Source organism: Taudactylus pleione, unplaced genomic scaffold (genome assembly GCF_031769625.1).
Source record: "Taudactylus pleione unplaced genomic scaffold, aTauple2 ptg000129l, whole genome shotgun sequence".
Lineage (NCBI taxonomy): Eukaryota > Metazoa > Chordata > Amphibia > Anura > Myobatrachidae > Taudactylus > Taudactylus pleione.
The window spans coordinates 7,780,075-7,794,032 of NW_028284531.1; the positions used below are offsets into that span (position 1 = coordinate 7,780,075).

Consider the following 13,958-nt stretch of genomic DNA (forward strand, 5'->3'; position numbering starts at 1 on the left):
AACCAGTCAGTGCGGTCGAAATTCATGTGCTCGCAAAATAGCGAATGCCTGATAATTTGAGTGACAGGAGTAGGCGTATGTGGGTGGTAACGGGGGAAGGTGCTTGAAAACGGGCAGTGGAGATCCGAACGCAGGCGTGCTTAAAGGTCAAAACGGGCGTTTTATGGGTGTGCATAATTAAAACAGCAGCGTCATTAACCACGTCACTGGGTTATTTTATAGCCAGAACTGCTCGCAAGATTGTGGTAGCAAAAACCAACCACAAGAATAGCGAGCAGTTCATACGCTGGTCGATGTACTCGATTTAATCTAATAAATAGCGGACATGACGTAGGATGCGAGCGGCCAGGGGGCGTATTTATCCATAAAACGACCACAAGTTTTGTTCGCTCGTTCAGACCTAGAGGCGTGAACAGACCGCAAAGAGCGAACGGTTCATTTGAATAGCCACCCCTATTTTCTGGACGAGCGAGCGCTAATTGCGTCCCGCTCTGAATCAGGCCCTAAGCCTGATTTATTTGTACTAATAAAAGTTGCTCTGAGAGGGGACCTGCACACACTTTGACATTTGAGGGAGGAAGACAGAAAGGTTTTGTAAAAGTTTGATACAGAAATGCAGAATAATTAAAAAATGCATGGACAAATAAGGCTATTCCGAGGAGTTAGATGGAAAATATTAAGAATCACTCACAATCAAAATAAAAATAACTCAACAGCACTCACAAAAAAAGGTCAGTCTAGATGGATCTATAGATCAATTTTTCTGCCATCAATTCCTATGTTTACATATATATATATTAAATCTCAGCTGTGCTGGCACTCCCAATCTCAGAACAGGTGCCCTCCAAGTGACTGCTGTGTGCAGAAACAAATATAACAACGTGGCTGGCGGCACTCGCGGCGACTCCTTAATAAGGTTGTAGAGAGTTGTTTCACCTTATTAAGGAGTCGCCGCAAGTGCCGCCAGCCACGTTGTTTTTTATATATATATATATATACATACACACACACACAGTCAGGTGCATAAATATTGGGACATTGACAGGATTTTCATATTTTGGCCTCTATTCACCACCACAATGGCTTTGAAATGTAACAAACAAGATGTGCTTTAGCTGCAGACTTTCAAATTTAATTTGAGGGTAATTACATCCAAATCAGGTGAACGGTGTAGGAATTACAATGGTTTCTATATGTGCCTCCCACTTTTTAAGGGGCCAAAAGTAATGGGACAAACTAAACAATCCTAAATCTAACTTTCACTTTTTAATACTTTGTTGCAAATCCTTTGCAGGCACTTACAGCCTGAAGTCTGGAACGCATAGACATCACCAGACGCTGTGTTTCATCCCTGGTGATGCTCTGCCAGGCCTCTACTGCAAATGTCTTCAGTTCCTGCTTGTTCTTGGGGCATTTTCCCTTCAGTTTTATCTTCATCAAGTGAAATGCATGCTCAATCGGATTCAGGTCAGAGGTTTGACTTGGCCATTGCATAACATTCCACTTTTTAGCCTTAAAAAACTCTTTGGTTGCTTTTGCAGTATACTTCGGGTCATTGTCCATCTGCACTGTGAAGCGCCGTCCAATGAGTTCTGAAGCATTTGACTGAATATGAGCATATAATATTGCCCGAAACACTTCAGAATTCATTCTGCTGCTTTTGTATGCAGTCGCATCATCAATGAATACAAGGGAACCAGTTCCATTGGCAGCCATACATGCCCACGCCATGACACTACCACCACCATGCTTCACTGATGAGGTGGTATGTTTTGGATCATGAGCAGTTCCTTTCCTTCTCCATACTCTTCTCTTCCCATCACTCTGGTACAAGTTGATCTTTGTCTCATCTGTCCATAGGATGTTGTTCCAGAACTGTAATGGCTTTTTTAGATGTTGTTTGGCAAATTCTAATCTGGTCTTCCTATTTTTGTGGCTCACCAATGGTTTACATCTTGTGGTGAACCCTCTATATTCACTCTTGTGAAGTCTTCTCTTGATTGTTGACTTTGACACATGTACACCTACCTCCTGGAGAGTGTTCATGATTTGGCCAACTGTTGTGAAGGGGTTTTTCTTCACCAGGGAAATCATTTTTCTGTCATCCACCACAGTTGTTTTCCAGTGTCTTCCGGGTCTTTTGGTGTTGCTGAATTCTCCGGTGCGTTCTTTCTTTTTAAAAATGTTCCAAATAGTTGATTTGGCCACACCTAATGTTTTTGCTATCTCTCTGATGGGTTTGTTTTGACTTTTCAGCCTAATGATGGCTTGCTTCACTGATAGTGACAGCTCTTTGGATCTCATATTGAGAGTCGACAGCAACTGATTCCAAATGCAAATGTCACACCTAGAATCAACTCCAGACCTTTTAACTGCTTAATTGATAATGAAATACTGAGGGGATAGCCCACACCTGTCCATGAAATAGCTTTTGAGTTGATAAGGCCCCCATACATCAGAGATGGATTGCAGGAATTGTGCAATTTGCAATCGATTGTGTATAAAAATCTGCAATGTATGGACTTCACAGATCGCAGATTGCAACCAAAAAGTGATTGGAATTGTTTAATCAGATTGTCCAACATGTTGGATTTCACAGATCGATTGGGGCTGTAGATTGCTAGTGTATGGACATGATGAGCAGATTTGCAGACCGTTTCTAGCAAAATGATGGGCCTTTCAAGATTGCCAGATAGGTTTGCTGCAATCGATCTGCAAATCACTGAAAAAGATCTGTAGTGTATGGGCGCAGATTGCTCGATTGGGAAATTCTGAGATCGGGCAATAATTTTTCAAATTGTTCAGTTGTGGTTTTCAGATTGCTGATGTATGGGGGCCTATAGTCCCATTACTTTTGGCCCCTTAAAAAGTGGGAGGCACATATGGAAACCGTTGTAATTCCTACACTGTTCACCTGATTTGGATGTAATTACCCTCAAATTAAATCTGAAAGTCTGCAGTTAAAGCACATCTTGTATGTTTCATTTGAAAGCCATTGTGGTGGTGAATAGAGGCCAAAATCTGAAAATTCTGTCGATGTCCCAATATTTATGCACCTGACTTTATGTGTGTGTGTGTGTGTGTGTGTGTGTATATATACTTTTATATATATATATATATATATATATATAGTGACATGTCTAGCTCTCATTTAACATTTTCATGTGTCACCATGTGCACTGAGGAATGTAAGACTTGTTAATGTCTATTCTAGTCATAAAGGATTATGAGAATCATGTGACCTGCCTGCTACACTGGTGTGAACGTGCAGGAAAGCACTACTTATATATGTGTGTTGTCAACCTGGGAATAGAACGATAGCCGAGGATTTGCTTTTATGCTAAAGAAAAGGGATGGGGAAATGTACAGCCTGTGGGGCAAACAGTGTTGTTTCTGCAGAGCAGTATATTCTTATGAATATCTCTTTCTTACTTGACCTGAAAACATGCAAAATAAACTTTATTTTCAAGTTAAAATACTCTGATTGTATTTTCACTTTAATTCAATGTACATTATATAAATTCGTACATTAAGGGGCAGATTTACTATGCCAGGGTTTTTTAAGCCTGCCAATGATTGGCAACTTTGACTGATGGTTTTAAAACAGCAACAATAATAAATGCTAAAATCGGGCCGGTTTAGCATTTATTACTGTTTTAAAACCATTGGTCCAAGTTGCAGATCATCAGCGGCTTAGTAAATCTGCCCCTTATTACCTAAGTAATGTACGTTGGAATATATCATACCAATAAACAGAGATGTGGCTATATGATTCTTCACATAGGCCGTATGAGGTGTGTATCATATTGATTCAGGCTGCAATTTCACATGGCTGTCGCAATCACATGGTATACACATAAACACAAAACTACAATAGGTGTGCGCTATGTAAGACCTGTAACTTATCAGATTATACACATAAACACCTCTATGGGAGGGATGCACGACGCATTGAATTTTGCATGCAATGTATCCCGCCAATCATTGCAAGCATGTCGGCGTAAATAACGTTGGTTGTCCTTTGCGACAGAAGGTCTTCCGGGTTTATGACCCCGATGTCCTTCTGCGCATACGTCGAGTGATGAAAGCGCCGCTGGGGGTGCAGGGAGGGATCCAATTGGAATAAGCCCATAGGCATCTATTGGGCAAAGTAGGGTTGGTCGTGAGTGACGGGCGCGCCTTAGCTGCAATGCCCTCGGCACTTACCAACCCCAGTCGGGGTATAGAGCTTTCGGCGTTGGTATTTCATCCGGTGGTTAATCAACCGCCGACATTACATACCAATTCCCCTCCTTTTAGTACATGCTATTTTATTATTATTATTAGTAAAAGCTTTCTGGAATTAAACTTTTTTTTTATTTTATTAAATCCGTTATTAAATTAATCTCTGGTCACTGCAGTTCTGCAAAAAAACGTGGGAACAGGTCGCAGTGTATGGCATGAAGTGGGACCTCATTCAGTGTATATTATTTCCTTGATTACCAGTGGTTTATGATTTTAGAGAACCCTATAAATGGACGCCGGTGTGTGAAGTGATAAAAGATGAGCAGTGGAGATTAGTGAGTACAGACTGCAGTGCCCCTTTCCCTAGAAATGATGACAGCATGACTTTGTGCTTTTAAGAACCACACCTTGAGTAAATCACCTGCAAATTACTTATGTGCTGGAACTGTCTACAAACCACATTAAGGAAGTTCTTACAGGAGACGGATTCACTTTATACTAGGGAGCAATCTGTATACAGCATTTTTAATAGATCCGCAACACCCATAACCATTGCTAAATAGTGTTAAGCTGGAAGGCACAGCAGGTAGGAGCTAGGATATTTATTTTACTTAAGGTTAAATTATGTGTGAACTACCTGTCAGGACTTGGCTGAACATTGCTGTTGTAGCAGTGACTGCGTCTCTTGTCATACCATATATGTGCCTGGTTATGAATGTGTGTAGCATAAATGTTCCAATAGAAAACGTCAAAACCAGTACAGGTTGAATCTCCCATATCCAAATATTCCAAAATACGGATTTATGTTTTTTTAGCATGACTGTTATAATCAAACCTTTTATTTTTGATGGTTCAATGTACACAAACTTTTTGAAAGGCACAAAATTATTAAAAATATTGTATAAAATTATCTTCAGGCTGTGTGTATAAGGTGTATATGAAACCTAAATGAATTTCATGTAAGTACACAAACTTTGTTGAATCACAAAATTATTGAAAATATTGTATACATGCAGGCTGTGTATAAGGTGTATATGAAACATAAATGCTTTCTGTGTATAGATTTGTGTCCCATTCCCAATATATTTTATTATGTTATATTAATATCTTGGTATTTACGTTACAGCATCCATTAAAAATATTTACTCTGCCAATTTTCCAACGGTTATTGCCAAAATTACTCGATTGGTCAAGCAATGGATGACATTACCTTTGTCTCTTTTGGGGCGCTTAGCGGTATTAAAAAGTGATTTATTCACGAAACTGGCTTATCCACTTCAAATGCTCCCCATTTTCTCTGGAAACGCAAAAAAAAATTAGAATTGCCAGAGCTAGATTAATTTTACCAAAAGCTAAGGGAGGATTGGATTTGCCAGATTTAAAGACCTTTTGTCAGGTGGCAGCGTTTCACTACATATCTGATTGGTGTTTGGGACTTGCACATTTTACGAATCCACAAATAGAAAATGCTTTGTTTTATCCCTATTCTGCGGTAGCAATTCTACATATGCCTCACTGTAAAATACCGATTAGTATTCTGTATATATTCTTGTTCAAAAATACTTATAAGACATGGCTAGCTTTTCATAAAAATTGGAAACTGACACTAAATTGACTAATTACCTTTACATTATGGGGTAATCCTGCTGTTCTACCATCTCTAACCATTTCACACGGGTTGGGTATGAAATCCCGGCTGTCTGGATGCCGCTGGTCAGAATACCGACATCTCGACAGCCAGAATCCCGACACCCATAGATAGTAACGGTAAGTGTTAACACCTACCCTAACCCACCGTCCCCGGTGTCTAACCCTAACCTCCGCCCCTAGTGCCTAAACCTAACACCTCCCCGGTGCTTAAACCTAACTTCCCCCCCCCCTAGTGCCTAAACCTACGTACCCTAATCCTAATACTCCCTACCTGGTGCCTAACCCTAACAGGGCCGTAGCTAGGGTAGTGCGGCCGGTGCCATCGCACAGGGCACCACAGGGCAGGGGGCGCTGTTTGGGCCTGTCAAATTTCTGTTTATTATCATTCTCACTTGTAGCTTCCTCTTATTTCACCCCCAGCATCTCCTGGGCTCCCCTATATCTTCCCTGGCCCTTCCCCATGAGGCCATGGCCCTTTTTTGGGTGCATTATGTCCCTTTGAAAAATGAGACGGGCGCCAATGGTCTTTCTGGCACAGGGCACCAAAAAGTTAAGTTACGGCTCTGATCCCTAACCCTCCCCCTAATGCCTATCCCCGCTACCTAACTCTAATCTCCCCCCTAACACCCCGATACTTACCTACGGGATGCTAGCGGTAGGGATACTGGTGCCAGGATCCCGACCTGTTGGGATTTCGGCGCCGGTATTCAGACCGTCGGCATCCCGCAAGCTGGGTCGCCGACTACATCCCACTTCACACTACACCACTTTGAGGCAGAAAGGTATAGCGACGATTATGGACGTGTTTGATCCAGGAGGACTATTTTATTATTTCCAAGAGCTTCATGATAAATGTAATGTTCGACATTCGCAAATTTTTCTATATTTACAAGTCATGTATTTTATTTTTAGTAGGTTGCCCCCTGGCACCAAGTGTTTACCTATGCCGGACTGTGCATTCGTTCTCTACTCACACTTTGTCCATCCATTAAATTCAAAGTACGTTTTATTTATACTGATTTATTATCATCTAATGGTACTAATCTATGGGTTGGAGTGTGGAAGGCTTGGTCAAAGGACTTCCCTGAGTTTAACTCTTCTGATGTTATATTATCCTCAGTGCCGCGCACTATGAGCTCTCTTTTTTCTTCTAAGTTACAAGAGGTTCATTTTAAATTCATGAACAGGGCTTATATATCGCAGGCACAGAGGCATTCTATCTCACATGAAGTCTCTGGTGATTGCACAAAATATCACTTCTCTTCTGTAACATTTATACACAATGTATGGCACTGCTCTAAAGTTGGTGTATACTTCTAAATCTTATGGTGCATACACACGATCAGATTTTTTCTTCAGATATGGACGATAACGATTTAAAAATCGTTCAGTCGTTCATATCTGAAGGAAAATCGTTCATATCTGACATGCCTGAACGATGGACGATCAACGATGCGCGTTCCCGTTTGTCAGATAACGATATCTGACATCTGATGGGTTTGCAGTCAGACTTGGACGATTCCATTCATTTTAATGCAGTCAAAAATCGTTCAATCGTTCAAATCGTTCAAAACTTTGGTCAAATCGTTCAAATCGTTCAGATCGTTTAATCGTTCAATCGTTCATCTGACAAATCTGACAAGTCTGACAAATCTGACCGTGTGTACGCTCCATTATTATGGATATGACAAAAATCACTTTACCTTTCTCTTGGGCCCCATTGTTACTAGAGAATTTTACAACATGGATCTAGGAATACAGTATATTCCGATTCTTTATCTACTGATTATTACAATAGCCAGAACAGAAAGGCTATTTTACAAAACTGGCTAACTCCGAATACACCATCAATTGCTGTGGTGAGAACTGAATTACTTTCTGTATTATATTTTGAGAGACTGAGAGCTTTAGTTGATATAGAAAAGGGGTTGTCCGTTTCGGAATTTTATTTAGACGATCTCCCTCCGGTAACTTGAACACATATAATGAAAATATTTGAAAACACCTCATGGTCATTGATGCGCAACCTTACTTAAAGTAGATATATCTGTACTACATTATGGTATCTGCGCTCTTTAATCTTCGAATCACTTTTTGATTTATGCACACAAATATGTATTGTACTATACATGAAAAAGGAATCTTCGCCCTGATCTCCCTTTTTCCCTATTTTATTTTTCTCTCTTCTCAACTATTTACTCTCTTTTGTCTTTATTTTTTGCTGTTATATAATTAAAATGATGGTATTGGAATTTAGTTTTTGAGACAAATGCACTATTTGTTATAGTTATACAGTAATCCCTGTGTATATTATATTGCATCATTACTTTTTCTTATCTCTTTTTATATTGAGATTGTTTGTATTTTATTACACAAAGTGGAACTCAATCTTTATTATTATGCTTGTCTTTACAATACCAATAAAAAATAGTTTTTGAAATAAAAAAAAATAGTAAATATCCTTTTATCCACTATAAAGGTAGTGAAAATATGTATTTATTATGCCCCCATTTTGGAGCCTAGAAACATGACCTTAATTTCTGCAATTTCCTGGCTGTTACAGTCTGTGGAGTTACTGGGTGCCTGTCATATGTGCAAGGCCAGGTTAACAAAGGGCCAGAATGGACTACAGCTCCAGGCCCCCACATAAAAATAGGCCCATCATCATTATGGCAAGACAATGACCATCTGGTCACACAGTTGGCCATAATTCATTATTAAAATTATTTTTTTATTTTCCTTACAAAATGATGCAATTTTTCCACCTTTACATATTTAGGCAGATATTGAGGCTGATAGTGTATGGGGTGTATACACAACTCCTCCACTTCTCACTTGAGCATTTTCAGGCCCATGTGACCCTTAATCCGGTCCCGAATATGTGCATAGCTACATTGCAAACTAGTGTCTCACTTACATGGCTCCAAAGGTATAATAAACGCCTTTGGGACATTGCCCTAATTAGAGTGACTCCCATCAGAATAAATATAGTTATAAAACACAGTGGTGTCGGATGCATAAGTGTAATAAATCTGGTGTATATCTCTCAAAAGAAGCGTTCACGGAAACAATACGTATATGCACCCGTATGCAAACTTGTGCGCATCTTGCAATATAACTGCCTCTATGTACAGTCAGGTGCATAAATATTGGGACATTGACAGAATTTTCATATTTTGGCCTCTATTCACCACCACAATGGCTTTGAAATGAAACAAACAAGATGTGCTTTAACTGCAGACTTTCAGATTTAATTTGAGGGCAATTACATCCAAATCAGGTGAACGGTGTAGGAATTACAACGGTTTCCATATGTGCCTCCCACTTTTTAAGGGGCCAAAAGTAATGGGACTATCAACTCAAAAGCTATTTCATGGACAGGTGTAGGCTATTCCCTCATTATTTCATTATCAATTAAGCAGGTAAAAGGTCTGAAGTTGATTCTAGGTGTGACATTTGCATTTGGATTCAGTTGCTGTCGACTCTCAATATGAGATCCAAAGAGCTGTCACTATCAGTGAAGGAAGCCATCATTAGGCTGAAAAATCAAAACAAACCCATCAGAGAGATAGCAAAAACATTAGGTGTGGCCAAATCAACTGTTTGGAACATTCTTAAAAAGAAAGAACACACCGGAGAGCTCAGCAACACCAAAAGACCCGGAAGACCACAGAAAACAACTGTGGTGGATGACAGAAGAATTATTTCCCTGGTGAAGAAAAACCCCTTCACAACAGTTGGCCAAATCATGAACACTCTCCAGGAGGTAGGTGTATATGTGTCAAAGTCAAAAACCAAGAGAAGACTTCACAAGAGTGAATATAGAGGGTTCACCACAAGATGTAAACCATTGGTGAGCCACAAAAATAGGAAGACCAGATTAGAGTTTGCCAAACAACATCTAAAAAAGCCATTACAGTTCTGGAACAACATCCTATTGACAGATGAGACAAAGATTAACTTGTACCAGAGTGATGGGAAGGAAAGGAACTGCTCATGATCCAAAACATACCACCTCATCAGTGAAGCATGGTGGTGGTAGTGTCATGGCGTGGGCATGTATGGCTGTCAATGGAACTGGTTCCCTTGTATTTATTGATGATGTGACTGCTGAAAAAAGCAGCAGAATGAATTCTGAAGTGTTTCGGGCAATATTATATGCTCATATTCAGTCAAATGCTTCAGAACTCATTGGACGGCGCTTCACAGTGCAGATGGACAATGGCCCAATGCATACTGCAAAAGCAACCAAAGAGTTTTTTAAGGCTAAAAAGTGGAATGTTATGCAATGGCCAAGTCAATCCCCTGACCTGAATCCGATTGAGCATGCATTTCACATGATGAAGACAAAACTGAAGGGAAAATGCCCCAAGAACAAGCATTAACTGAAGACATTTGCAGTAGAGGCCTGGCAGAGCATCACCAGGGTTGAAACCCAGTGTCTTGTGATGTCTATGCGTTCCAGACTTCAGGCTGTAATTGCCTGTAAAGGATTTGCAACAAAGTATTAAAAAGTGAAAGTTAGATTTAGGATTGTTTAGTTTGTCCCATTACTTTTGGCCCCTTAAAAAGTGGGAGGCACATATAGAAACCGTTGTAATTCCTACACCATTCAGCTGATTTGGATGTAATTACCTTCAAATTAAATCTGAAAGTCTACAGTTAAAGCACATCTTGTTTGTTTCATTTCAAAGCCATTGTGGTGGTGAATAGAGGCCAAAATATGAAAATCCTGTCATTGCCCCAATATTTATGCACCTAACTGTATGTGCCTGGTTTGTTACTCATCTTCACCATCAGCACTTACACCAGCTTAATACAGATGTGTCCTTATACATCTAGCGTCAATAGGCCTTACGGCGAGACTGAGCCGCTGCGGTTTAGTGTAACGTCTTTTTCTTTATATGTTGCATCTTATTCATCGCAGACACAGCAAAACACCACTCAGAGTATAATAGAGACGCTGAGCTGCAACTTTGAGACTACAGAAATCAGGGTTGCATAAAATTGTTTTTTTTTTTTTTTTTTAAATCAAAAACTGATATATTTGATTTAAATCAAATGTTTTGGGGATTTTTAAATTAACGTTTTAAATGTTTAAACGATTATTGAAAAAAAACCTATTTAAATCAAATAAATCGTTTTTTGATTAAAAAAAAAATAATCCACTTTTATGCAACCCTGACAGAAATTAGTTTTAAACACGTACCAAATCGCAGGTGAAGCACAATGCAACTTGGTGTGAGAAAAACCAGCAGCCACTGCATCGCAGCACTTCGTACACAGAAGTACAGATGTACATATGTCGCACATCAAATTGATTAGTGCAATCTAGCAATGCAGTTTTGATCCTTTCAGTTGTTTTATTTTTGTGAATAAGACACACATTTTTAGCTAAAAGAAGCTTGGTGCGGCTGAGTTGCGCATAACCTGGCGCACCAAGAGGGGCTGTTTGCGTGACTGAAACCACAGTGTATGAGAACACATCTGTAGATGCAAAGATACTCCTGGAAACTGGCGTATTTACGGTTACATCCAACTCCGTAGTTGCTTCGACATGTCCTCCTTGAACTTTACCTACATGAAAGATCCCCATTACCACCCAGTTACGTCTCCTCTTCTGTCAAGTGTTGATGGGATCAAAATGTGTACAAGCCTGTATCCCCTTTCCCAGAGCATGCAGTGCAAAGTTACATACTTCTATTTATTACAGGTTGAGTCTCCCATATCCAAATATTCTGAAATACAGAATATTCCGAAATACAGACTTATTTTTAGCAGGACTAAGATAGTGACACCTTTGCTTTTTGATGGTTCATTGTACACAAAATTTTGTTTAAGGCACAAAATTATTAAAAATATTGCATAACATAATTTACAGGCTTTGTGTATAAGGTGTATATGAAACAAAAATTAATTTCATATATGTACACAAACTTTGTTTGAGCCACTTGAAAATATTGTATATAATCACCTTCAGGCTGTGTGTATAAGGTGTACATAAAACATAAATGTATTCTGTATAGATTTGGGTCTCTTTCACAAGATATTTCATTGTGGTATGTACATATTCCAAAATACGGAATATTCCGATATCCAAAATACCCCTGGTCCCAAGCATTTTGGATATGAGAGGCTCAACCCGTACTGACGGAACATAAAATTCTCTGGGTAGACTAATAACAGTTGTTTTGGTATCACTAGAGCAAGGTGTGATCATGAATCTTTAAGTAATCAAGGTAATGTCCTTTTACTCGGTTTATTTTATTTATTTATTTTACAAAATTATATATGTTCTAACCATGCATAGTAATGGAGGGTACACACCTGGGTGACTTGTCTGACGGCCAATACACACTTACCAATCTGTCGCTCGATGTGCCCATGCTGACATCACAACTTGGCCGGCATTTAAATTCACCCACCCAGTTGAGATGTCAGTTACCGGCAGTCCTTGCAGCAAGTGTACGGGCGAACGGCAGGTTGCCCGAACACACGGCCAGATGTACCGATATATTTGCAAGATGTATCAGCATCGGCTGTGCTGTAGGGCCAATGCAATATGTCTGTGGACGAAGTTGTACCCAGACATATCTTCTGTACACACATACAGATGCACTAAGCGATATGTAGTTCGTTGGCTGATGGAACGACATATCGCATAGTGTGTAACCAGCATAACACATCTGCAAGCATGCAGAGTTAAAAATAGCTCAACTGATGACCCTGCCAAGACCTTTATCTGTAAGATGTTATACACTAGGGCAGTTGTTCCCAAACTGGGTGCCTTGGCATCCTGTGGTGCCTCCGGGCACTTGTAGGGGTGCCACAAGTTGGTGGTCCAAAGCAAAATATTTATGGTCAATGTGATTGTAAAAACAAGTGCTGATGGCTGCCAATAATAAAATATGCTAACAAACACAAGCAAAACCCTATCCACCACCACCACACAGCTGTACCTAAGGATGACAGGTAAGCACAATTTACCTAATTTTCAGATTTTTACAATAAGAAACTTCGTCTAAGGGGTGACGTGAAAAAAATGATGAGATTCTAGGATTCTAGGGTACCGTGATTCAAGAAAGTTTGGGAACCACTGCACTAGGGCTTTGAATCAACCTTGTATAACAAACATTAATACTGTATAGTAACCACTTTCTGAAACTGATTAGGGATATGTATATCTTAGGTTGTATACATATCTTATTTCCCAACTTCTACAAGATGCCCTGTGGCCCATAAACATAGGATGGTGTTTTACAAACGGGCAGAACATTGTAGGCAACTGTAATAAAGAAATGTAACAAATGTTTTATGTCTTCTGTTTGCAAGTATTAAATGCTTTTACTTCTGTAATTGCAGATAAATTAACTTGAGATGGCGTTTTTTGGGCTGATGCCATGTGGTGCCCATGTCCATCAGTGTGCCCATATAGTCAGGGCAGGCGTGAACAGTGGTTCCTGCCGCAGCCTACATGTGACCAGCAGGTATGCCGCCAAGGAGTATTATGACGTGGTGGTTGTTGGAGGCGGAGCCGGTGGGATCACCATGAGTGCGCGTATGAGGAGAAAAGTTGGAGCTGGAAAAGTTGCCATCATAGAGCCAAGTGAGGTACTATAAGTCTCTGCTTCTTTACCATTGTGCCCTTTTTTGTAACAGCCTTATTTAATTAGCATGTTTGGGGGGAACACATGGTCTATCAATTTTTTTTCACTTTGCAGTGCATCACATTAAGCCAGAAGTTCCAAAACTCTGCCATTACAATCCAGGTTTTAGGTATATTCATGCTTAAGCACTGGTGACTTAATTAGCACCTCCATCAATTTGATTTAACCATCTGGGATAACCTTAAAACGTGGGACTGTAATGGTGGAGTGTGAGAACCTCTGCATTAAGTTATCCTAGCCCTTGTGGTGACTGGTTACAGATAAGAAAGAATGTCTACCGCAGTATTTCCCTAACTCATTCCTCAGGGAGCACTAACAGTGCATGGTTTCCATTTTTCCTTGTTGGTGCATAGGTGTAGTCATTACTGGCTGACACATTGTAAAAGATCCAAAGGTGGAGCTAATTATTTCACTTGT

At 39.8% G+C, this 13,958-nt stretch overlaps 1 protein-coding gene across 3 annotated transcripts in view; it reads left to right on the forward strand.

Moving 5' to 3' along the window:
* Positions 1 to 13,958, forward strand: part of SQOR (sulfide quinone oxidoreductase) — a 72,195-nt gene that overhangs the window by 8,683 nt on the left and 49,554 nt on the right. For 2 of the 3 annotated variants that reach the window (XR_015878430.1, XM_088472818.1), the window contains exon 2: positions 13,237 to 13,485. Coding sequence is in view for 2 of the 3 variants with exons in the window: in XM_088472818.1 (XP_088328944.1) it covers positions 13,252 to 13,485 (234 nt within the window). In the remaining variant the exon portion in view is untranslated. Of the gene's footprint in view, positions 1 to 4,789; positions 4,811 to 13,236; positions 13,486 to 13,958 lie in introns of those variants that run through there. The other variant, XM_088472819.1, reaches the window with a different exon arrangement.